Below are 26,416 nucleotides of genomic sequence, written 5' to 3' on the forward strand. Positions count from 1 at the left end.
CCTTAAAAAATTCTTTAAAATGAAAATTTTTAAAAAATATCTTTAAAAAACCTCTAACTTTTAAGCAGTGGTATATATTTACATTTAGGCTTAAAGGCTTGAAGCCTTTCAAGTGTATGTGGAAAGTTTAATCAGTACAGTTTCTGCAGCTGACCACACCTAGAGAGACACTCAAGGTGAGTGTCACTCAAGGTGAGAAGCTTCAATGCATTCATTCCATGGATAAATCAGGGCACTTTCTGTCATCTTTTACTAAAAATTGTTTTGTATTTTCTACAACTGAAATTCATGTATCTCTATTGAATTCATATTTGAGGGCCTTCAGACCTTATTTTTGAAACAAAGACCCTAAGTCTTTACAAACACGTTTTTCTTCTTACATGTTTGAAACTGGAAAGCACCAAACCCCAACAACCCCAATGACTAACCTAAAATTCCCTAATTTTACATTATGATTAGGTAGCCACAGTCATACATAAAATTAACTTATGAATATAAACACAATGCAAAAGAGCCAGGTTCCTTTTGGTTGAAGTCTTAAACTAGGCATAACAAATATTAATTTTACTGCTTTGCGAATTCTGAAATCCAAAAACATAATTAGAAACTGTTGTGTTCACCGAATGAAAAAGAATCAGAAATGCAGCTATTCCATTCTAATGTTAATGCAAATAAAGCTTTATAAAGATTTAGTATTACTTTATAAAAGGCCACGTGGTTACTTGTAGTAAGTCTCTATTCTACTCCTTAGCAATAAACAACATGGAGCTGAAGCATCAGAGAGGACACATGCTACTATCTGCAGAAAATGGTATTATGTTCCCTACCTATTTTAACAACTGAACTTAAAAATGAAGGAAGTCTGACTCCCAGCAAAACATGTATAATTTGACTAATGCATCGAAGCATACAGAAGCTTTCAAGTGTCCTGGTCTCCAGAGTGTCTCATAGTGACTGAAAACTTCATTGAAAATCTGTGCATCTTTAAATTAACCATAAGTTGACCACTTTTTAAAGTGGTGAACACTTACGTGAACCTTTATAAAAACTGCAGCAAGCATTTGATCAGGTTCTGTGGTTTCAAGGAGATTAATTAAAGACAGATATCTGTATATTCTGCAGCTGCAGGGTCTAAAATTTAATTCTTATTTAAAATTTAAATAATATGCCTCTAAAACACTGACAACTTGATACACATGTCAAACAATAAATAATATCAGCACCCATACTTGGGATCTAGCTATTTCTCCCAGCATCACACAGGCAGGAGAGGTTTTTTGTTTGTTTGTTTTTAAAAAGTGACCCACACAAAACAACAAGAACAGCAACAACAACAAACCCCTGACCCATTTCAGGACTAATATAATTGCAGATTCAAGTACAAGACAAAGATCCTATAAGTAGCACCACTGGACACACCACAGAAACACACAATTCAACAAAGTTCAACACAGACTATCCTGCACCACTTTTAATTTTATTTTGTACTGCTGCAGCTGAACCACCTGTAGATCACCTGAAAGCTGACTTAAATCAAGGTTTGTAACATGGCTATCTTTATAGTATGTATAGTATAGTATGGTATGTTGTGGCCTAAATTACGGAAGCACTCTACAACTGCTTCAAGAGAAGAACGGTTTTTAAAGCATTCTGGCTTTCCTGAGCTGTAGAAACTCAACATATGATGAAGAATTAACAAAAGTGACAGCAGTTTTTCTAAACTGCACTAATTACTAATTACTAATTACTCCCTGCAATAGAAATCATGGACTGTGTGACAACATGGAAAGTTTTCTAAGTAAATGCTGCTGCACTCCGCAGATAACGTTACTGGAAATAATTTGCTGGTGTCATTAAATTATCCTTAACTTGATTAACACAAGCTTAAAAGAAAATACCACAGTATGCAGCTATTCCAATAACGGAATATGATTGCAAAAGTGTGACTTTTCAACAAAATGTACTACTAGAATAAAGATCAAGAATGTTAATGCAGCATGAAAGAGAACGTAGCATAGAAAACAATACTTACTACCCCAAATGACATCTCCTGGTGTAATGGATCATGGGCTAAGAATTGAAGAGGAGCTGAGGGAGGCAACGTTGGTGGATGGGCTGAGGGAGGGTATGTAAAACCTCCTACAGGAAGGTGTTCTCCAAGCAATTCTACGTCATTTTCTATCCTTTGAAGCGGCTAAAAAAAAACCAGAGATAGCCTTTGTTGCAGTAATAGAGATGAAATTTTTCCCCAATAAAGAACTGCAGTCCCACTTGTATATTCTGTGCTGCTGTGATCAATTTTGTAGTAACTCTGTGAACAATTCCTAGGTCATTAACACTACCCAAAAAAGCAAAGACAACACTACACATTTGATATAAATTCACCTTTTCCAGCTAGCCATGCTTATAGACCAGGAATTTATGAGATCTAGCAAATATAGGAGTGGCTGTAATTTCCTGTATCTTGCATTTTTCAGGAAAAATATTTGCTCTCCTTCTTGCCAGGCTCCTCTCAACTGTATAACTATGCGAGAGAAAAAAATAAACCACCATAGACAAGAACTGAAATTGTGCCAGAAAAACTGAAAATCGGGAGAGGAAACATGGTGGTTCCAGTACATGAAACTGATAATGATGTCCAGTAATCAAGCAGAGGTTTTCCTAGGAGGGTCATGCAAGTAGTCCTAACAAGCGGTCCAGAGGTTGCAGAAGCATGAGATTCCAGATTAGTTTTGTAGCTAGTCAAATCTATTACATCAGTCAGGTCCAAAAGTGCCCAAGAAACAACCAGAAATTCTCCCTGTTTCATAAATACATCTTTCTGTTACTGACACTGAATTCCACCATTTCAAGAAATTCAGCTAAGAAAGCCACCTTGTGGAACCAAAGGAATATTCTGTTTTCCTGTTATGCAGAACAAACAAGATATTCTTAAACCACTACAATGCAAGCTTTTTGCCAGAGCTGAAAGTTGACAGACAAGCGTGGGTAAAAACCTAAGTAAGCAACTCAAGCTAAAACCTGAGTCCACACATTTTGTAAAGGAAAGTCTTATAAAGATTACTACCACAGAAAACCACTTTGTTATGATGATGGAAACTGTTTTCCCATGACTGTAATGAAGTGATTACAACCCTATCCACACCTGAGACACAGCATGAAGGAGTCTCAGCAGTGTTTGCAACAATAAAGCTATATCCTATTTCTGCATTACTGAAATATCTGCATCTTCTACTTAGTGGGGCAAACAAATGGTCCAGTACTCAGATAACCACACAGAAAGTGTGGTAGGCCAAAACTGTAAACCTGGTTTCCCCCTAAATCCAAAACAGGGTCACATTTTCCCATGTTTGCATAGTCCCTATCACTAAGCCAAATCTGCTTAAGCAGACAAGATCAGTAACTTTTGTAAGTGTGAAAAAAAGCTCCAGGAAAAGGACTGGTCATTTAAAAATTAATCAAGAAGTAATACAAAAGAAGCATGTAATTAAAGTAACATTCAGTACTTCTTTCTCTGCTGAGCTTTTCTCTGACATGCTTACTACGCTTACACAACCTCCTCTGGATTCTATTCTGCTTCCTGGGAAAAAATACCTGATGGTGAAGAAAATACCCATCTTTCTGAGAGAAGTAAAAGCGTATGGAAAAACAGCACAGACGATGATGAAATCTGAAGCAAAACACTGAACTTCAGAAGTATTTTTTCATCTTTTTCATCAACCAAGTGGTTACAGCTTGGAAGAAAATCCTTGTTTCCTCAATCAGGTATCAGTACTGTGTACCCATCCAGCCCACCAGGTCTACTGAGAGTGGGGTAAGAAGCATTACTTACCGACCGTGACTGCTGTGCTTGGAAAGGAACAAATTGTCCTGGAGGAGGTAAGTGAGGAGGGTGGTGTGTAGAGATATGAGGAGGATGCAAAAGGAATGGGTCACTAGAAATGAGGGGTGGAAATGCTGCATATGGTACAGGTAGGTGCTGGACTGAGCATGCCTGAAGCATCTGAAACAAAATGAAAACAATATATTTTTGTAGCACAAATATTCCCTATACAATGTTCCATATTCTATGTATTTATTATGGAAAGGTATCCTTATAAGAGAACAGTTCTTTTGCCTTGTTGAAAAAGCCTCCAAAATACACATAAATAAAAACTCATTCAAATACCCAAGGAACAGTGATGAGTACAGAACAGGCTCTAGGAAGTAGCATAGTATGACATCTGCTAGGTGCTCATGAGGTCAGCAGGAGTTTGGATTTTCGATACTCCAGGATTAGACAGGCTCCTAAGTGATGAGAAGATACATTTATCCTAGTTCATTTTATTTTTCCCACATATCACCATCAAAATAATATGCCAGAGCAATCGTCTTGCAATCACTTCAAGCTCTAGATGCAGCTGAGGGACTCTCAGCTGTCAGACTGTACCTAAAGACTTCTGCTGCCTCATGTACTATGAATAATACCTACAGTCTGCTCGGTTTTGCACTTTTGGGTGAGTCCTATGCTCTGAAAGCAGCTCCCTAGTGACAGATACTATGAGAAATAGTTCTTTTTCTCTCCTTCTTTAAAATCCTGACATAAAAGCAACTTTGGGTACTAAAGTTTGAACAATAAAATGATGAAGGCACTGCAGGGGAACTGGAATGTGCTTGATAGCACTGTTCAGTTTCACTTCCACCTTTCTATATGGCAGAGCAAGGAACCTCCAATCTCTTTTTTGTTACGCTTTGATCCATTATGAGAATGTCAGGTGTGTCTTTTACACTTTTAACAATTAAAACAGCATTTAATTAAGATATTCATTATCAAATCTTGAAAAGAAACACTACCCACCCAGTTTTATATCTCACTTTTTTTTTCTTATTAGTCATGTCACACAGCATACATTTGCATATTGACTATAAGAGCACAAAATGGTAAAAGGAACCAACTTAAAATTAGATTTCAGTAGCGGAGGCGGAACTATCATCTCAATTTGCTGTGACCATGACTAAACATAAATCTTCAAATGCACCAAAACAGTAGTAGATTAATTTGATTTGACTACTATTTTTCCTTAAATGCTGACTATTCTTTTCCCTCAGTTACTGCATCATTTTTCTAAAAAACAAATACTGTAGGCAAGTGTTTCTATGGTTATAACATATTTTTATTGTATTTTATTAAGTTGAAAACTGTCCTCTGAAATAGCTGAAGATAATTTTGCAGCTAGAACATCTCACAGTCCTCCTCAATACATGAGATTCTTTGGGAAACATCAAAATAGGATTTTATGCGGTAAAGAGTACCCTAGTTCCTATATATATTTGGAATGTTTGATTTGTGCTATGCCCATGTCACTTTTTTAAGTTAGAGCAAATGAGGCCACCTAGCTTTCAAGCAGAAAGAAATAAAAATTACCTGTTTATTCATGCAAGCTTTTAAAAGAGTTTTTCTGTTTGGACATATCACGGAATGACAGAATGGGTTAGAAGGCACCTTAAAGATCATTTTGTTCCAAACCCCCTGCCTTGGGCAGGGACAACTTTCACCAGACCAGGTTGCTCAGAGCTTCATCCAATCTTGCCTTGAACACTTTCGGGGATGGGGCATCCATGACTTTTCTGGGCAACTCATTCCAGTGCCCCACCACCCTCATAGTAAAGAATTTTTTTCCTAGTATCTAATCTAAACCTACTCTTTTTTAGTTTAAGGCCATTCCCCACCTTGTTCTGTCACTACATGCACTTGTAAAAGGCCTCTCTTTGCCCTTCTTGTAGGCTGCCTTCAAGTACTGAAATTAGGGTGCCTCAAAGCCTTCTCTTGTCCAGGCTGAACAAACCCAATTCTCTTAGCCTCTCTTTGTATAGGAGATGATCCACCCCTCTGATTACCTTGGTGGCCTCCTCTGGACTCACTCCAACAGGTCCCTGTCCTTCCTGTGCTGGGACCCCAGAGCTGGATGCAGTGTTCCAGGTGGGGTCTCACCAGAGCAGAGCAGAGGGGCAGAATCCCCTCCCTCCCCTGCTGCCCACACTGCTTTGGATGCAGCCCAGGGCACGTTTGGCTCTCTGGGCTGTGAGTGCCCATGGCTGGGTCATGTCCAGCCTCTCATCCCCCAGCACCCCCAGGGCCTTCTCACAGGGCTGCTCTCCATCTGTTCAACCCAGCCTGTGTTGATGTGACCCAGGTGTAGCACTTTGTGTTCAGTCTTGTTAAACCACATGAGATTTCACACAGGCACACTTCTCAAGCTTGTCCATGTCCCTCTGGATGCCATCCTGTCCTTGGAAGAACTTTTAAAACTGATGAAGGTATTTACTAAATGGCATTTGTTTACTTCATAGCTACACATGCAGTGAGAGAGACAAATATTGTGAAAATAACAAAAGGATACTGGGAAGTTCACAGATTAAGCTGGTGAGCAGGTGACATGCTGGAGAGCACAGGCTACCTTTGAGATGAATTTTTATACGCTGGAGAAATTGGCTGACAGAAACCATGTAAAGTTCAAAGGCAAATGTGAAGTCTGGCACTGGAAGAGAGTAACTCGGTGGAGCAGGACACTCTGAGACTAATTGGTTGCAGTCAGATTTGCAGAAAAAATATTGGGGTTGTGGTGGACATGTACACAATACCCACAGTCAAAAAGGCTTATGGCATGCTGGGTTGCGTTGCTAAGAACGCAACTCGTGAAACCAGTGAAGTGATTCTGCCCCTCCATTCAGAACTTGTGACACTAATCTCAAGTCCTAGGCCCAGTTTTGGGCGTCCCAGTGCAAAACAAAGACAGTGACAACATGATGACCAGGAGCTTGGAGGAAACTGCATAGAAGAAGTGTCAGAACTAGACTTGTTCTGCTTTAAAAGAGAAAACTAAGCAAATACCTTACCACTGTGTCTAACTACTTCTCAAGAGTGGACAGGAAGAATCCAAATCCTCCTCAAGAAGCAAAGTGAAAAAGCACAAGCACCAATGGGACCAAGATGCAGCAAAGAAAACTCAAGCAGACATACAGAGGAAATTCTTCATTACAGGAACAGTCAAACACTGGAGCAGAAGTTCAGAGGCGTTGTGAAATCTCCATACTTGGAAATTGGTACTGCAGCAGGTGACCACCAGACAATGCCCAGAGTCCCCTCTTAACTTAAAACTGTTCCTCAATTTTATGCTCTAACAGAAGAAAGCATAAAGTCTGCTTGCTGATGCTACAGAAACGTAACTGTTTATATCCACTTGTACTGCATCTATTCTCTCAACACACTTATTAGCTGTTGTACATTCAAAATAAAAACTAGAGCTTTAGTCCTATATGTATTAAAAGGACAACTGCATCATTGAATTAGAAAACATTTTATGAATTGCACAGATAATATACCTATTCAAAGCAGAGGGTAAGATTGTTAGTATCCATTGGATGGATTTCCCTAAGGCCCAATATAGTTTCAGATTTTTCTTTGTTGTTGTTTCTTAGGACATGTTGCTTTCTTGCCTTGCTGAATTTACTGTTTAAGTATTGTTCCAGTCTCTGGGTACTCATTCTGAGATTGCTTTGCTACACTAACACCACCACTAAACAGAAGAAAAAGGCTGTCTCTCATGTTGCCTCAGGGATACACAGCAGTTTATGTAACAGATTTTCACCAACTTGGCAGGTAAGGGGAACTGATTCTCACAAATACTCCAGACTAGCCAGCAGTATGCTGCAGACCTTGTTGCCTCTCATGGGGATAAACGGCACTTGGACATGATAAACACAAATTACCTTTACTCTTCAATAAGCAGCTTAAAGAAATAGATGGGTCATATCGAGGGTTTTGTTTCAGCGCCACACAGGCTTATTCATGTCACAGAATGCACCACAGGGAAAGCAAAGTCACACACTGCTGGCAGAGACCAGCATTACACCAACATCAAAAATGTTCACCAGACGCTGTATGAAGTACTGTGCATGACATTATAGATTTATACTAGAAAAAGATTGAAGCAGCTGTAGTTACAGAGACCCACTTACTGGGGGAGGCACACTGCAAACTGGAAGGTGCTGGCCACTGAAAACCACTGAGCACCCTGGGACCTGCTGCGTGCTGCAGGCTGGAATGTGCTGGCCTGTGCAAAGTGGTATCCCATGTGGAGCCACAGTTGTCACTGTGTATGAAACAGGAACTGTGCCCTGATGGATCTGCAGCAAAAGGGGGAAAAAAAAGTATTTAATAACTTACTGCAAAGTCTTAACACTAACACAGCACAGTACGATTAAAAGCTTTTACTTACATTTCAGAAAAATAATATATTCACAAAGAAAGTGTAAAAGAAGGCACATGGTTGTAATTTCTGTTCATTAAAATGTTTTTATCAATGGAACGTTATTTATTGATTGGAAGTTTCTGGGCAAGAGGGATCTCTCAGTTTAAAATGTTAAAATTTCAGTGGCACCTTAGTCACTCAGAAGTATGTCAGACCTGCCCACCCTCCCTTTTTTCCCCCAGGTTAATTTTATGAAATAAGAAGGTAGTAACTCCCACATAAAAGCTAATCTACAAGCAGTTCAAGTTATTTTTTTATTTCTGAAGGGACTGATTGAGTATTAATTCAAGAGACTTGTATCTTTAAACAACAAAACAATTTTAAAGATTTTCTTTCTTCCAAAGAGACTGCTCTCTTGATTCACTTTCAGGACAACATTTAAGCTAAATTCCTAACCTAAGTAACAGAACAGCTAACCAGGAAGCTGAAAAAGAAAAGTTAACATGACTAAGAGGCAGTAGACCCTAACTATCCAGATTCATATTAGGAAACCATGTAACCCAATTCTCTAACTAGTGGCAATCCCTAAAATTTAATCATCAAACTAAGATTCAAAGATATTCTCAACCAACAAACCACACGGGTTGTTCTGCATGTTTGAAATTTTGTTGTTGGTTTTGTTCTGTTGGATTTTTTAACACTAAACAATCTTTTAACATTAATAAAACTGAAAAGACTTAAGAGTCAGGCAGCACAGATTAATTGAAAGTAATTATTTCAAATTTCTCTCTTCCTTAATGACCAGCTAAAATAGAACCTGCTTGTTTAAAATGGAAGAACAGCTCCTCAGGAAGGTGAGAATGAGTAAAGAGAGCTAAACTATCGAACCGGTAGTGTACAGCCAGACAAACAGAACACAGATCACTGAACAGAGGTTAAAATCTCAACCTGTGTATCAATGACAGAAACCACGCTCAGGAGAGACACTGAACTTGAACCAGTTCTGGCTCTGCAACAAAAGTTGGGTGTTAAGTGCAATGCTGTGCATGATCCTGGAATGTTTATTGGTCATAATAATAGTAGAAAATGACTTCTCAAAATATTCATGCCCCTGAACTGTAAAGTAGCACCATGGAAGACCCCATTTAGTCTGGAAATACTGACATCTGAGCACAGATGGTGTGTGGCAGTGGGATGGAAAACTGTTCAGCCAGACTTGTCATGATGTAAGCTTACAACATAAAGCAAGAGCATTATCTGATCTGCAGCAGAAGAACTGTTAAAAATATAAGTTTGTGAGATGGCTAGAATGGCATTGGCTTCCATCCTTGCACTTGGTCCCAAAAGCAAATACTTCCCTGCTGAGAACTGCTCTGCACACATCATATGACACATCAGTGCTATGCAACTGCACAGAATGCAAACCACCATTTAAGCAGGGATGTTAGAGCTGCATTCTGAGCACATGCAGCTTCAGATCTGGACATCCACACAGCCAGGTCTAGTCATGGCTATGTAGCAACTAGTGTACTTGTGCTGCAGCCTGTTAATTTAGCAGACAACAACAAAGGTTACCTCAACAGGATCACAGAATCATTTAGGCTGGAAAAGACCCCTAAGTTCATCAAGTCTAACCACTAACCCAGCACTGCCACTCCTAAATCATGTCTGTAATTGCCACACCTATGTGTCTTTTAAAAACCTCCAGGCATGGTGACTTCACCACTTCCAGCCAGTTTCAACATTTGACAATCCTTTCAGTAATTTTTCCTAGTATCCGATCTAAACTATCCCTGTGCAATTTGGCACAATTTCTTCTTGTCCTGTCACTTGCCACGTGGGAGACCAACCCTCATCTGGTTACAACCTCCTTTCAGGTAGTTTTAGAGATTGCTAAGGTCCTCCCAGAGCCTCCTTTTTTCCAGGGTAAACCCACCCAGCTCCCTCAGCCACTCCTCATATGATTTGTGCTCCAGCCCCTTCAAGAGCTCCATTGCTCTTCCAAGGACATGCTCCATCACCACAATGTCCTTTCTGTAGTGAAGGGCCCAGAACTTCTTTTACAGGTCCTCATTACAGAATTCTATACAAAGTGCTGTCACAGAGAGGAATTCTTTACTTTCTGGACCAACTATGTATGCAACTTTTTCATAAAATTTAAGGAGGAATTGACTAGGCTTGAATGGTTAATTTAGTTATGCAACAAAACTGCTGTGAGTTCTGCTGTTATGTAGCCAACCAACAACAGGCATTGTGAATTCTACTTCTAAATAATACATTTTAACAATTTAATGACTCCTAAGCTAAGGTGAGGTATTTCACGTGAAATCGAACACATAATTAGCAAGTACCATCTCACATCCTCATCACAAGAAACTAATTACGAAAGCAAAATAACTGATTTCAAAGGTTTTAGACAGAGACCTAGAGAAATATGCCAATTAATACATTGACAAATTGTTAAGTACGAATTATTAAGTATCAATCTTCTTTATTAGAAGAGTGAACTTTCTTTTTGGTTTTTTTTTTTATTGCCTACTGCAATGCATCATTCACATAATAGTCAACAAAAACCACCACTCTGTAAGAAGTCAAATAGAATTTAGTGCTCTGTGACCTTCATTGTCAACTATGAGGTGAAGTGAACTATTTAGTGAGGAGAGGGTTCCGGAAGATGTTGGGAAACTCCCCCAAAACCAAACACATCTTGAACAGCCTTCTGTTTGTACTCTAAAAATTTTACCTGATCATGAATGTCAACCATCACTGCATTCTGCTGTGGTGGGTGAGCGGCTGGGTGCAACATACGAGGAGATACATTCGGTGGGCGAAAGGCTCGAGGCTCTTCTATTGCTTGCTGCTGTCCATAGGAGAGATGGTGATAGTTTTCATCCTGGCTAATAGAATTATGTCTAGACAAACGATCTCTCCTTGTTCTCTGACGTCGAACAGGAGGACTGGAAATGCATTAAAAAAATTAGAGGTTATATAAGCGACACAAATCCTTCTTAATAACTAAAACCTCAGACAATAAAATACCAAGAAAATTTTAAACTGGAAAATTTTACTAGAACAAGCTTATTAGATTGGAATAAAACTTTTACTGACGGAACTGTTAGAATCCTTAAAAATGATAGTTTTTTCAATATGGAAACGCTTAACATTGCATAGCTTAATGCTGTTAGGGAAACCAAGAGAAGAACTCCTATGTAAATATTACCTTGTTAAAAAATATGACACTTGGATTGCCGCAGTTGTGCTCAAAAGTCAAGACAGCAATCTTCATAGTATTTCCATGCCTTTATTCTATCTAGGTAAAAATCCTTCATTAAATGATCACAGATTTCCCCAGGGTCTTTGTTTCAACCATGCCACAGAATGATTGCTTGCTTAGTGACAGCAGAAAAAACAGCAGACTTCTTTGAAGAAACAAATTAATTTTTCAGCTCTCACATGTTCACTACATAACTGAGTGCTTTCTAAAACTCTCTCCAGAAGATCCCAGAAAATCATGATTGCAGTATTTTTTCTTTCTTGGAGTGGAGAACTTTTGTAGATAGATAGATTTAGACCAAAGCACATACCTCTTTTGAGCAAGTGATCTACAGGTGTGTAAGATTTGATTATATATTCTTATATAAATGTGTGTATGTTCTGGGCAGAGCTGCAAATACCTTGAGCTGAAACTTACATAAATCAGAGACCAGTGGCTCAGGTTCAGCACTCAGAAAATGATGCACAAAGAGGTGATAAACTCACTATAAGAAATTTTGAACAAGTCACTTCTCATTTATTTGGAAGGGGAAAGCACTGCAAGCACAAAATGATCTTGCAGTAGTTCCAGCACATGCCTTCCAATCTCCACGACACACACAAGTTACAGGTCCCAGAAGCAACAGCAAATTAAAGCTACATGGGGTGAAATGGTTTCCCATTTATGAAACGGGCTAAAGGACCCAAACTGCAGAGAACAGACAAAAATGATCTGTGATCATTATTGGAACACGTCCTCTCCAACAGTGCATGGAACAGAACTTCTGCTATTACTGAATAAAAATCAAATAAACCTGAAACCTGTTGGCAAATCCCAGGTCTTTCTCTGGTTGAGTCCAATTTTCGTGCTGCATGAAACAGACATACTCTGGGGAAGTGAGATCACTTTACCAGCTATCCACATGCTACTGTGAGTATATGATACAATGTCTCAAGCCACTATTTTTCAACCCTACTTCACAGAGATTTTATGACATTATTGCCTCTGGAACTGAAACAAATGCTAATTCTCAACAGGTCAGATAGAAGGCATAAGGCCAGGCTGTAACACAGCAAAGAAAAACCCAAACAAACTAAAAAATGCATAGCCACCGTTATTTTTATAAACTACCATAGCAGAACATACAAGCTGAGTTTTCTTCTAAGCATCAAGAACCTAAATTTACATTCTTACGAATGTACTTTTCTTAAATCCAGTTTTCTTTCATTAAGTTTTTGCTGCATCCTCTATTGCTATATTACTAATATGATACAACTGCTACATTCTCCTTAGGTAAAATTGGCATATAATTTCTAACCATGGAACTAGTAATGCAGAAGATGTTCCTGTTTGGAGTGCTCAGGTTGTTTTAAATTTGCTATTTCCTGCTATGAAATAGAAATGGTCTGAATTTTTAATATAAAAATGTCTGTGTGAGGATTTTTCTTTGGAAAAGCTCCAAAAATAGAGGAAAGTTACGAAAGCACCAGTGCTTCAGAAGAACAGAAATTCTCTTGACTGCCACCAGCACTTAGACAAGGTGGCTTCTCAGACAAGGTGGTTCTCATAAAACTAGTCTTGCCTCTGTCTTGGTTAAAAGGCCTGGCTTTACTTTTCTATGAACCCAGAATTATGAAAATGCCCATAAAAGCTGGCAAAGTTTCTGGAATGACTTTTTAAATGAAAAAAGAAGTATCATTCTCTGGTAAAAAGCAAAGCTGTATTATTTCCTGTGCAGAATTATAAATTATACTATACTTTCAGTCAGCAAAATTCAGAGCATCAGGATACATAGCTTTATTAGCTTCTGAATTATTGGAAATTACTTCAGAATAATTGTCAAGTCATGGGTCTAAACTATTATTAAACATCAGTAATGAACTTGTGCTTAAAGTCTTTAAAAAACAGCCACCAAAAAAATCCTCTGTTACTACATGCACATTATAAACATGGTAAATGCCAGGTTAAAACAAAGGGACAGGATAAAGTGGTGAAAAAATTGCAGGAATTCCTACCCTCAGGTAAGAACAGTCATCAAAAGGTACCCATAACTGCAGAGTTAGTATGTGCAGAACTTAGTATTTCTAACAAGAGTGATTTCTTTGCAGTAAGACATTCTTGAATCCTTTTAGCTCAGAATTACATTCAAGACAAGGAGGAAAGGAAGCACAGATGAAAGATAAGGCCCAGCAATGCAACAGATCCTCCCATTTCACAATGACTGATAAATTGGAATGGCCTTCTCTGTTTCATATGGGCATACATCATGCTTTTACATTCATAATTTATCTGTACTACATATAAGTATCTAGACAAAAATAATCTTTCTGCAAATTTACACCAGAAGGCTATCTTTCTTAATGCAGTATGTATTTGCTTACAATGAATCGGAATAAAAAACCCACAAAAAATTAGGGCACTGTTATGTTAGGCACAATACAAAATCACTGATACCAAGACGTAAGGTCTAAATAGTAAGCCAGGTAGTTAAAAAAATCCAGGTAATAAAAAAACCCAAAACAATCTGTCCTGACCAATAGGAGCCAACTGGTAGGACGGAAGAGTTAATGCTGATGACATTGGGGCAGTGATGTCCACACTAGACACACTTCATAGGTTTTGTCTGCACTTGCCCTAGCCTGTTTCCTTAAGCTCAATGACCATTTGCAGCTGGAGTGCACCTTTCATCTTATTTTAACCTGAAAACCCGGTGAACTCTTGAAACCACTCTGCAATGAGAAGAGAAAACAAAGCAGGCAAAACAGGAAATTTGCTTCAAAAGCATGTGCATAACCTCACCTAAAGCATTAATAACAGATGTACTCATAATGATCTTAAGAAATCAAACTTTTGTTCCATAAGAATGGCTATTAGTTCTGATATGACTCCAGAGCATTCTTAAGACTCAAAAAGACTCCTGCAAAACAAGAAACACATATGTGGTGCTCTCCCTAAAAATCCTGGTTCCTGAAGAAGAAACTGGGTCCAATGCTATTCTGCAACTGACCTAAAGATAGCTCAAATGCAACACTGCACCCAAGCTAAAAAATGCCCTGGCTCAAGTGCAGGGAAACAAAGTACTGACACATTCAAATGTCTCTGATTAGAGCAAAAACTTGGGTTACTACCCAGGAGCAGGCGAGCTGGCCCTAGAAAGAGTAACAATTTGTGTCCACAACGCTGCAGCCAACCTAACAGCTCCTGTCAGACTGAAGATGGCTTTGCAATGAGGTGTCTTGCTGTTTGCAAATGGCTTACCTGCAAAAGCCACAGACTACTACCTCAGTGACACTTGACTGCATCTGAATGTCAAGACACTTGTCCCATGCACATTCACCCCTTACACATTTCTGTTCTTATCCTCCATCCCACAGTATATCCAAACTGTTGAGATTCTGCTATCTAGTATTTATCTTGTTAAGCACAGTGCTTAACTCTGCAGATGTTAATGAACACTGCGAAGAAATTTGTGTAAGCTGACTGGACACCAAACAAACATGACCAAATGCAAATATTCTAGGCATCTCAGTTCAAGACATTTGATGTCAAGATAATGTTGTGGACCAAATGCCCCTAACAGAGCATCCTTGTACCAAACTATATAAAAGGTCTGATCTTCTGTCTTCACAACAACCCTTTTAAGTTCACAATTCAACCTCTTTCCCAAGTCTGACAAGCTGCATTGAGAGCTGCATATTTTGCATGCCACTGACAGAAAGCTTTCAAATTCATGAAGCTGAAGCAAAGATACCAAACTAGTAGGTTCTAAAATTCCTTGCTTCAAAATTACTGGCTGATCATTGTTGACAAATCTGATTTGTGCAATCTGAAGAAAAATAGTTAAATATATCTTAAGCCTAAATTTTATATTCATTAAAAAGCATATTCACTTTTTTTTTTTAGTACAAACCAAGCCAAAACATTTCTTAGAAGCAAACAGAGACAGTGTGTTTTAACTTGCATAAGATGACTCAGTATTTTTGAGGCAGAATGTGAGGAAATGAAAGCTTCTGTTTTGGATAATTTGCTTAACTGGAATAGCAAAAAAGTTTGTGGTTTTATGCTTTGCTAGACTGTTATCTGTCCAGGCACCAGTTCCAATCTCTCTTCCATGACCACTGGAACTTATTCTGAAAGCTCTGCTTTGAGAAGTTAATGAGCCACAAGGTAAAACCAACATGAAAATCTATATCCTGTTACACGTGAATCACCCACCTCAGCAAACATTTGACACTATGCTAACCTCTTCATCTCCCCAGCTAGTATCTTTCATCTTTATTTTGATTGGTTTTAAGTACAAATATAACTGTGACTTTAATGAAAACGATGGTATTACATGAGCAACTCTTTAACACCTTTAAAAGTACCCAGATGAGAAAGATTTTTCATTGCACTTTTCTACATGCTTTTTGCCTCAGTGCAGAGTAATAGAGAATTAGATTCATAATAAAACACGTTTTGAGCACTCTTTTCCTCAAGTGGACTATTCACATAAATTACATGATGATGCACAAGCCTGAATTGCTTCCAGTAACTTTTTAGTCACAAATGCAGTATCTTACAGCCCAGGAAATGTTAACATGTTTACCACATTTAATCTAGTCAGTGCTGCCCAAAATACACCTTCCTTGAGGTAAAATCAGAAAGAATAAGAACTTCTTTCCCAAGCTACACAGCTTGCTTACCTCCTCCTGTTTCGTGCAGGTGTGTTGCATCGTTCCCCTGAGAAGTGGTGTTGGTTGGGTCGAGCCAAAGGAGGCTGCCTATTTGATGTCATCTCCCATGGTCGCATTGGTGGTGATGGGGCTGGTGATGCTGCTGTGTAGTCAAAGACTGAATGGGAAAGGCGTTGTCGCTTGGGACTAGGACTGTCTTCACTCTATGCCAGTGCAGAGAAAATCAAAACAAAACAAAAACAAAACCCACCTCCAGATGAGTGAATTACAAGCCATACTTCAGTTATTGCTTCACAGCTAGCATTAGGAGTGATTTATTGAGGACTTAAACACCATGAAATTTATCACCTGAAAGTATTCACCTTTATATTGTGTTTATAAACACAGATTTTTGATGGTTCCCTAACCCCTGGAAGAATTACTACTAAATTATACTTTAGCAGCACTAAAATATAAAAACTCCAACATCCACACAAAATCAAAACTCTATCAGAAAAGAGTAACATGAAGAAAATAAGGCATCACCTATTTTACATTCCTCCTGCCTCAGCACTTACAGGCAACAGAAGCATGGAAATATGTACAAACATTTGCACATATGCACAGCAATGGAATCTGTAAGGTCAGTAAGCAGCTGCCACACAGAGCTTGCTCTCTGCATTGCATCCTTCTCCTATCAGGTCTGTACTTAGCTAGTCAGACATTTGCTCTGTACTGTAGCCTATTTTAATTCTGCTATCTCAGCACAGAGATGTTTCATCCATCTAGTTATTTGTGTAATAATAGCCATTCATACACATAACCTGAAAAAAACAAATCATCAATCTCTGGTTAAGTCTGTGTACTTCATTAAAATTCCACAGGTGTGGAATTCCTACATAGTGCCTGAAGTTTCCAGTGCTAGTGATGTGAAGGTCATTCACCTCCAAGGAATGTTTTCCCAGTTGGTTATAAGCACAACTCCTTTTCCTCTTCACTGTGTGTCCATGCTATTGAACAATTCCATAAAGCTGTCATTCTTCTCAGAAGTTCGCACCAATGCCTATGAAGCCATCAGCAAATGCAATAGACATCCCTCCCCTCCACCCCACTATTCTGCCAAAATTAAAACACATCATGCTGTTAACAGGCATGGCAACTGAAAGTATAGAGAAGTACATGTCATACTTCAGAGATCACCAACTGAACAAACAAAAACTAGAAACACATGGAACCATCCTTGAGTCCAAACATCATGTGAACTTCTCTGACAGAGTTGCTTGTGCAAGCAAACTTATAGTATTTAGCTGCTCTCCAGCTTGTCCACTCACTCGAACACTTCTGTTTCAGTCCACCACAGCACTATTTCCATTACATTTGCATGTAATTGCAGATAGCTGAAGCAGAGAAAACAACTTGTCTGCAATGCCTCTGGGTTCCAGAACTGCCTCCTCCCCCTAGATTGTTAAGAGGTCTCATTTCAGACTTAGTTCTAGACTGGACTGTGGACCTCTCCTGGCTCCTAGCTTTACAGGGACATTTTGTTTTCTGAACTCTATTAAGATGCTTCTTGGTAGGTTTCCACCACCATATAAGTTTATATTCCAGCATTCTTTCCAGTGCAAGGACACTCTTTTTAAGAACTAGAAATTTTGTCCAGACGTTCAAGAGAAAAAAGGTATTTTTCCTCTCTTTGACTTGTGGCCATTCTAAACAAAATTTTAGAGCTTTTCAGTCTCTTGCTTTCAAATGCTTTAACACAGATTGTAGTTTTCCCCTACTGTATCTTACCTAAAGCAATCAGCTTCCCTAGGGAACCAGCTTGATGATGCATCTGTTTGTTGTTCAATCTCTTCTGAACTCCTTAACCAACTGCACTTTAATGTTTTAGAGAAAAATAGGTGAAAAGGCAGGTCTGCACCTGGCAGTTCATGACAGTAGATGTCCAGGCAAAGGGCGACTTTTCCAGAAGGCTGCTTGCCCTCAGAAGCTCAACACAAAAAAAAAAAACCAAACTGGAAGAGCTAGCCAATAAGCACCTTGAGAGCACAGCTTCTGTGAAAACACATATTTTATTAGACTTCAGAGAACACTAACAAAGGACAAATCTTAAAGGAACTATGCTACAAGAATAAGAGAAGGATGATTTGTGGCCCAATTTTTTGCACCATGATGACTAAGCCTATTCCCAGAAAAAGACAGGTAATAAAAATGCTGGTAAATTGGTATGCTGGGATTTTGTGAGTGCAAAAGAAAATGTCAAATGGAGGAAGGAAAAAACTGGATTTAGTGAAGCTATCAGAAAACAAAACCTTGAACTAATCAAATAACCACTCCTGTCCTAATACGGTCTACACACACCTGGGTGGGGATCTCCCATTGCTACTGCCCTAATTTAAATGTGACACTTTTCCCAAGCATTAACACTAACATACTCTGCTCTGTAGAAAGCAGTCTACTTTGGAAAAACAGTTCTTTTATTATTAGCAGTAGTATTATTACTATTTTCCTTTTGCTTCAGGAGTGCACCATTTCAAAGACAGTGGAGATGCAAACTGCTAAGTGGTTTGCCTTCATCATCACTCCAGATTACTAGCTCTCACAGATACTTCAAATTCTGTAACTGCTAACTGCCCTCTGCAGTAAGCAACAGTAATTTTAGTCAAAATTGTTTCCCATCAGCAAGAAAATAAAACTAAAATAATTTCTTGGAACTACATGTACAGAGACTTAAAATGTAATAGTGTCTTTTTCTGTACTGAAAGTACAGAAATGACCTAAAGCTAAGTCCAACTTATTTGCAAACAGATATTACAAAAAACCCCAACACAAACCTGAATTCATTGAAGACTTGGTGTTTTGTCTCAGCATTTATTAAGAAACCAATTCTCATGTGAACACTGTATCACGGTAATACCAGCATGCAGGAAAGTACAAGGAACTAATAACAGACGTAAATCCTGTATAATTTTGTTTTTATGTTATTTTCAATCAGCATGTGGAATAACTATATATTGACAGTATGTTTTTTCATTCTACTCTATTATTGTGGAATACAATACTTTCCACAATGACAGGAGCTCTCCAAATCCCAAATCACTCTAGTTGTTTCTTGTTAGTATTTAAAATATTTTCTGGGACTACTGATACTTTATCCAGCCATATGCTAGTATTTTTCTCATGTCCAACAGGCAACAAGAAGAGACTGGATGACAGTTATCAAGAACACTCTATCTAGCTTTTAACTAACAAGATAAACTCACTGCCCTTCTTTAAATATACACTTAACAAGAAGAGCACGATGAGCAGGAACACAGATTACATCATATTTAAAGGAAGCAGTATCAGGACAAAGTCATCAGGTTTTTAATAGTAAAAGGAGCAGTATATGTCAGACCACTAAAACCTACAGTCTCATCCCTAAAAGTCAGCATTTCACTGACATACCCAGTACAGTTTTGTCTCATTCTCATCTCTGTACCCTATAAACTCTCACAAATGTAATGGTAACAAAAGTGAATAAAGAATATGGCTGCTTGTAAAACAGTGTTCGTTCTATTTCTGTATACATTTCTTGCAGTAATGTTTTATCTAAAAGCTTTTCCATTTTATTTGGGAAAAACTACGTATTCTCACCAAGACAACACCCTTTGAGGTGTATCTTTTTCACTGTCCTTTTCCAGTAAAATTATAAATACTGCAGCCACACACTGATTATCAACCATCACAGAAGGGTACTATTACCAAAGTAATTCCTGCAAATATCTGAAAATCACTTTCCAACTCCCTGTATATTCCTACTTAATGGTCCTGGGAAGCACAAGCACCTTCTCCATACTGTCCATCTCAAATTCAGAGAATAAACTACATCTATTCTGTAGCTTGCAAAAGACCTGTATTTGAAAAGTAAACTAATACTTCAGGAGTATTCTCAAGCACAGCCCTTTCCTATAGAAGGCTTTACACAAGGACAATCTGATGGGTATATGCTATCAAACCCTACCAGGCCGACTAGAAATCTGCAGCTGCATGTTTCCTCTTCATGAGTGCATACTGAAAAGGAAACTATTTTTCCTCATGATATACACTGGTAAGCATCAACATTTATAAGCATTTTCAAATTTAACTATAAGCATCTAATCGGCTAGTAAACTGAGTACTCTGCATATCCTATCTGCTCCAAGAATTCTAACAACTGTAATTTGAATTACATTTCAACACTTCTATTAGTCTGATTGTACCTACAGTAACAGTAAATTCTTGGGCTGAACAGATACTTACATTCAAATGCAGTGGCTTATTCATAATCCAAGACCTTGGCCTAGGTCTAGTAAGCTCTGTAAGAGCTGTGCCCCACAACCCTAAAACCAAGACAAGGGAAATGACTTATGTGACTAGATGGAGCCATTGCAGCCCAGATGGCTTCATGAGCATTACTGCCTTTTTGCATCTCTCCCATTGAAAGCAGCAGAGGCAGAAGTTTGACTTAGGTGTGGCATTACAAGGTACAGTTTATAAGCTCACACAAGTCCCCTGTAGCTAGCACTATAGATACAGACAGCTACAGCCCCCCCAGCTCCTGCCACCAAGAGCCTCACTCCCTTCAACTGCTGTCACTGCAAACCTGGTTGGTGCCAACACCTCCAGTGAGACGCCAGTTGCTGGCCTAGTTTCTACTCAAGCTGGACTCACTTAGCCGCTGCACACACATGGTATAGAAAGTGAAATTACATTGAGAAGTAGTTAAGAAAAGATCTAATAAAACAGGACAGACTGCAGGGATCAGGCACAGGGCTCAGCCAGACAAGTGTAAAGACTGGCCACAGTTTACCTATATTGGCCCTTTTTCTGTCTGGCCCTGTTTTGTTCCTTTCCCAACTCCCTTCCCTTGCCTATCACTTCCTCAGCTAGCACAGTCTCACTGACCTGCCCCAACAACCTGGACCCTCAGGTCTGCATTCTTATCAGTCACAGAATCCTTGTTTGTATGCACTTTTCTGACAGCTCATCAGTTAGTGTGACAGACCAGGTTTTGTTTCTTGTCTTTATCTCCATTAAGTTTGCTTGGCAGGTTTGTGTCTCTCTCTACATCTTGTTTATGGCTTCCTCCTTTCCCTTATAATACCATTTCATGAGGTCTACGATCAAATAATCTCACTGAAATAAACATTCCCACATTCTACTTACCCTCTTCAGTTAGTGACTGATCAGGTTTGGTCCTTTTATCTGTCTCCCTTATGTTTTGGTTCAACAGATTTATGCCTCAGAATGTTCCTATTTATTTCTCCTTTTCTTATTATCCTCTTATGGTACTGAAAAGTTCCTTGACCAGACACAACTTACATGAGCTGATGCTCTCTCCTTCCATGTTCCCTTACAGATCACAGAACTCTTCCACTAACAATACGCCACACAATTGTAAGGACTCTGTTAGATACTACAATCCAGGAAGAGTGAGATGAAGACTACTTCTGAAAACAGTAAAAAGTAACAAGAATATGGGAATAAACAACAGCACTACACCTTGTGCCCTAAACAAGAATATTTAATGGAAATGCAAAGGGTTGGTGTAGGGGATGAGAAGAATTTGTTATGGTAATCCAAGAAAGTTTGTCTCTCCCATCCAGATACATGAAGTCCAAAGGACATTCTATCTCCTTGCCATGATAAGCCAGCATAGTTCACACACCCTAACCTGCAAAAACTTTAGCATCAGTACACATGACAGAGGCCAGCTGCAGATCTTGGAATCCAGACAGCACCTGCACTACATCTGCCAGTTCCCCAATGTGCAAACCAGGACACTACATAAACATCGCATGTTAATAAGCATAGGTTTTATCACCCTTCCCTGCGGTGCTCTCCCCTGAGCTTCACTCCCAATCAGGTCCCCATTTGATTAGCACTGGTGTCTCAGGACTCCCACGGTGGTAACTCTCAGCTTTCACGAGAGCCAAAGCTTTCACATGCTCATTGTCCTGACTTACTCCTGAAGGATCCACACCTGCATTCTGTGTAAGTGGGGAAAAAAACAACAGGATGAAAAAAGTGGGATCATATTAACTTGTAAGCTGACAGATGAAAAGCTCTTGGGAACCATGAAGTTTGACATTTCCTTTAAATATATTCTTAACGTTCTAGCTTTAAATAAAACCAGGAAGGAGCTACTTTAAGAAGCAACTATGAGCAGTAAAGTAAAACCCCTGTGCCACAAGTGGCAATAAAGTAACAGATTTTATGAACAAGTGGACTACTTCCAAGCCTAATTGATGCGCTTTTTTCAAGACAAAATAAACAAGGCTTATCCAGTTGGACTCAGAGCTGCAGGACAAAGAACTTGTCCATGTATAAAGATTTGCCAGCAGAATCATACTGCAATGACACACATCTTTCATTGGCAAAAGCTCTTTAGAGGAACTTCAGCTGACAAAATAAACATCAGAAATAAGAATCTTTTGCTAGTATAATTGGATTTGCCCAAAGAATTTTGCTGGCTTAGCTACATTGGCCAACATAGTGATATTCCTCATCCTGCCAACTGTGTGCCATTCCAAATAGAGCATATAACACTGCTTGTTCAACTTCTGCAGGGTAAGCAGGATTCAGAGCCTCTGCTTCAACTCACCACCATTCACATAATTGTTATGCATCTTTTCATGAATAAGAAAACACCTGGAACAGCTACAGTGGTTTCTCTGGTAATAACTGCAAACTTGATACACATAATCTTGGTATAACAAAGTGATAGAGTAAAGGTAAATGGGTACATGGTGAGAAAATAAAAATTTTGATATTGATGTCCACACCCTGCATCCTTCCAGGCACTACACATAAATCCTAGAATGCAAAAAATGCTTCATTTTTTGTTTTTGAAGAACGATTTAAATTTTACCTAAAAACCTCATTACCAATAATATTCAGAGCCATTTCTTTCTAGCCAAGCTTTGATTTCAGAGTTGTGACCAGGACATAACTTGGAAATGTGTCTGTCTGGGTGCATACCAGACAACTTCCTGATGAAGGAACACTAAGGAAAATCAGAATTTGTTCTAATAAAAAATTCACAAAGAAATGCAGAGACCTTCACAAAGCTCCAAACTGTTTAAAAAAAAGTAGAGAATGAAAGGAAGGACAAAATGGGCCAATGTGATTCTGCAATTGATTTTCATGCAATGCTAAACACAAGGCTTTTTGAGCCTTTTTACTGTGAAAGAAGTGCAACTCAAATAGTACTTTGGGGTACTTCAAGACATACCATGAGACACAAAGTATCCCTGTGAGTGTCTACAGTTCCCAACTGAACATGTGATACATCTGAGTATTCAAAAAGGAAGACCATTTCTTTCAGTGCTTCAGAACTTTTTCTTAATTTTTTTCTTAATTCTCACACTGTCAGGAATTAAGAAAATGAATCTGTAACTAGTTCTTGGGATAAAAATTCTACAAACAGAGATCAAAAACCACTAAGCAGTTAGTAAACTGTTTCCTATAGCCACAACAAAATCTCAAAAAAAAGCAAAACAACAATTAAAAAGCAGTTAAAAACCCCCACCCTCCTCATGACATCTCTGTGGATTTATAAAGAAAGTATTTTGTACTTCAGACAGAAGAGTGCTTAGCAAGGCACATCATTCTGAAATGAAGCCTACAATGTTTCCTTTAACTTGCTTTTGAAATATGATTATATGGTAAGAAAGCTAGCCACTCCATCTTAAAATGGAAACCAATGTTCAACAGCCATGTCAGGTTGCTGGCACAAAATTTGCTGCAGCAGCTTTATATATATATATCAGGTTTCTTAGTAATTTATGTGATTAAAGAGCCCTTCTCACAATGGAACAGTAGAACTTTCCACAGTATTTAGTAAAAGGAACACGATTTGTAAAATAAGAGCAACATTACCAGACATGGTAAAAATATGCAAGTTCATCTCTTTTTTTTGTCTTTCAAAGCTCTGATGGTATATATCAATTACACTGTTACTATAGCTAAAAACTGTACCAAGAACATCCCTCAGTAATCTTTCTGGCCATCCATAATTCACTCATGACTAACAGGATTAATTCATTATTTACTGACCATGGGCACAAAAGCCAGTTTGTTCTTCAGCAACCAGAAATGACAATGAATCCTCCATGCAAAGTTTATTTGTAAAGACCTGAGGCATGCAATAGCAAATCGCACAGCAATAGCATAGAACTGTTTCAAAAAAAGCAGGTGACTGAAAGAAAGGCCAAAATGAGCCAACTCTTGTAAAAGTCCTGGGAGATAGCATCTGGAGTACTGTATGCAGTTCTGGGCTCTTACTACTACAGAAATACTGACATACTGGAGAGTCCAATAGAGAATTTTTTTACTTATGGTCAAACATTAAAAACTTGAATATTTAATTTGTTGCTTATTCTACGTCGGATTGACGTTTATCTCCAGTGCTTTCTCTGTATCAGTTTCTTCTCTGAAATGCACTTCTCACTTAACTGGATGTGTAGGATATACAAAAAAAAAAACATTCAGAGACTGCTACATCTAAACTGCTTAAGTTTCACACAGTAAGTACTTGAAACCGTCCTAAGAATTTGATTATTAGGTATCAATTTCTCATTCCAAACACTGCAATATTACTTTGCTGCACATGAATTTAAAATGCACAAAAACATTAGGAAAATGCAAAAATATTAGCATCATATTTAGCACTGCAGGACTCAATAGCATTAAAAAAAGAAGGAAACCGTATTTAGTAAGACTACATGTTTCTTATTTTCAAGCTCTACTGCTCATACAAAAGGGACAGTGAAAACCATATCACAACTGTAGCACTCCTTTTCTAATACTGCAGCAGGTTTAAGAACTGAGGCAGCACACTGCCATCTCAAAATTCTTCAAATTGAATTTTATGAGTAGTTGCTACTGCTTGCAGTACTTGCCGTGTGCAAACGAGAATCCTTTGAAATATGAAAAGCTTTTGCAATCATTTTTTGGAGGAATAAATCAAAGCAACTTAAATGCTCCAAACTCACAAAGACGTTAACAAGTATTTATTTTTGTATCACATCATCGTATTTTTTCTGAATGGGAATCCTTAACTCTCAATATAAAAACACCAACCAAACATCAATAAGGGAAGAAACCTCAGCTGTACCTCCCTCTCTACTAAAAAAAAACCCCAATCGTTGGAAAAATATTAACTTCACCTTAAAATCCCAACTTATGGTCTCAGTTTTCAACTCAACTTTGTCAGTGGTATGTGTGATAGAAAATGGAAAAAAAATTGTGCTATTTCTGCAGATGCTCCCTGCAATTAGTATGTACTATGACAGTAAACATTTCAAGCTTTCTTAAAACTGAAAATTTAAAGAGTTCTGCAACAAACAGTACTAGTATCCAATAAGAATTTTAAAAAATATTTTTCATTAATCATTTTCTATCAGTCAATCTCCAAAATGCTTACCAAGATCTGAGATAAAATATCTGTGTTTTGACATCAGTACCTCACACAATATAGAAAGTGTCAATTTTCAGGTGATGGTGCTAAAAGCTATCTCTGGGCCTCCACGGAGTCCTGATCTCTTCTTTCATACGTAAACAGAAGATAAATTTTTAACTAAAATCACAGAAATAAAGATACAGGAAGAAAACTTATTTTCCTATATGCAAAGCTGAAACACATTAAACTTTGCATGCATACCATTAAAATGCATTCATTACTGTAAAGAAATTTCTTTAAGTGTCATAAAATGTGCTGAAATTGACATACTTAAAATGATGCCAGGGCAAGAGTAAAGTGGTGAAATCAAGACAAGGTGTTCAGATACAAGCACATCTCAAAAAGATTAAGTTTTCAATTTTAAAAATAATTCTGGTCTTTCTGCTTTGTTGGGACAAGGGGTCTGAAGAGAAATCTGGCTCAAAATTGCTTCACAGCAAAGTATTCCCTACAGGCAGGTTGCATATTCAGTGTGTATTCACTAATGATTTTGCCATTTAGGCATGTGAAGCTAACAACACAGGCACCTCAGCTGAGACAGGGTAATTACGACAATCATTAAAAGAAAAAAAACAAAATCACACTCTTTCCACTTAAAGATTTTTTTCCCTGTCTTAAACTGCACATATATAGATGCACCAGGTATGCACACACATATATGAAATACAACATACATAAATGGACAAGCTGTCACTCGAGCACTGAAGACTGAAAACTTTTATTTGTGTGAATGAATGTTATACTGACTGTATCTGTTGACAAAGCATCAAAAGAGCATCTGAACACTTATACC

At 38.3% G+C, this 26,416-nt stretch overlaps 1 protein-coding gene across 6 annotated transcripts in view; it reads right to left on the reverse strand.

The window, feature by feature from the left end:
• Positions 1-26,416, reverse strand: part of RNF38 (ring finger protein 38) — a 104,603-nt gene that overhangs the window by 11,562 nt on the left and 66,625 nt on the right. For 5 of the 6 annotated variants that reach the window (XM_042023523.1, XM_042023522.1, XM_042023524.1 and 2 more), the window contains 5 exons: positions 16,170-16,363; positions 10,975-11,188; positions 7,999-8,166; positions 3,833-4,003; positions 2,033-2,194 (listed from right to left, as the gene is read on the reverse strand). In XM_042023523.1, coding sequence (XP_041879457.1) covers positions 2,033-2,194; positions 3,833-4,003; positions 7,999-8,166; positions 10,975-11,188; positions 16,170-16,363 — 909 coding nt within the window. Of the gene's footprint in view, positions 1-2,032; positions 2,195-3,832; positions 4,004-7,998; positions 8,167-10,974; positions 11,189-16,169; positions 16,364-20,420; positions 25,462-26,416 lie in introns of those variants that run through there. The other variant, XM_042023525.1, reaches the window with a different exon arrangement.

Source organism: Corvus kubaryi, unplaced genomic scaffold (genome assembly GCF_017639235.1).
Source record: "Corvus kubaryi isolate FWS band 111438036 unplaced genomic scaffold, C.kubaryi_AGA036_p1.0 37249, whole genome shotgun sequence".
In the NCBI taxonomy this organism is placed as follows: Eukaryota; Metazoa; Chordata; class Aves; order Passeriformes; family Corvidae; genus Corvus; species Corvus kubaryi.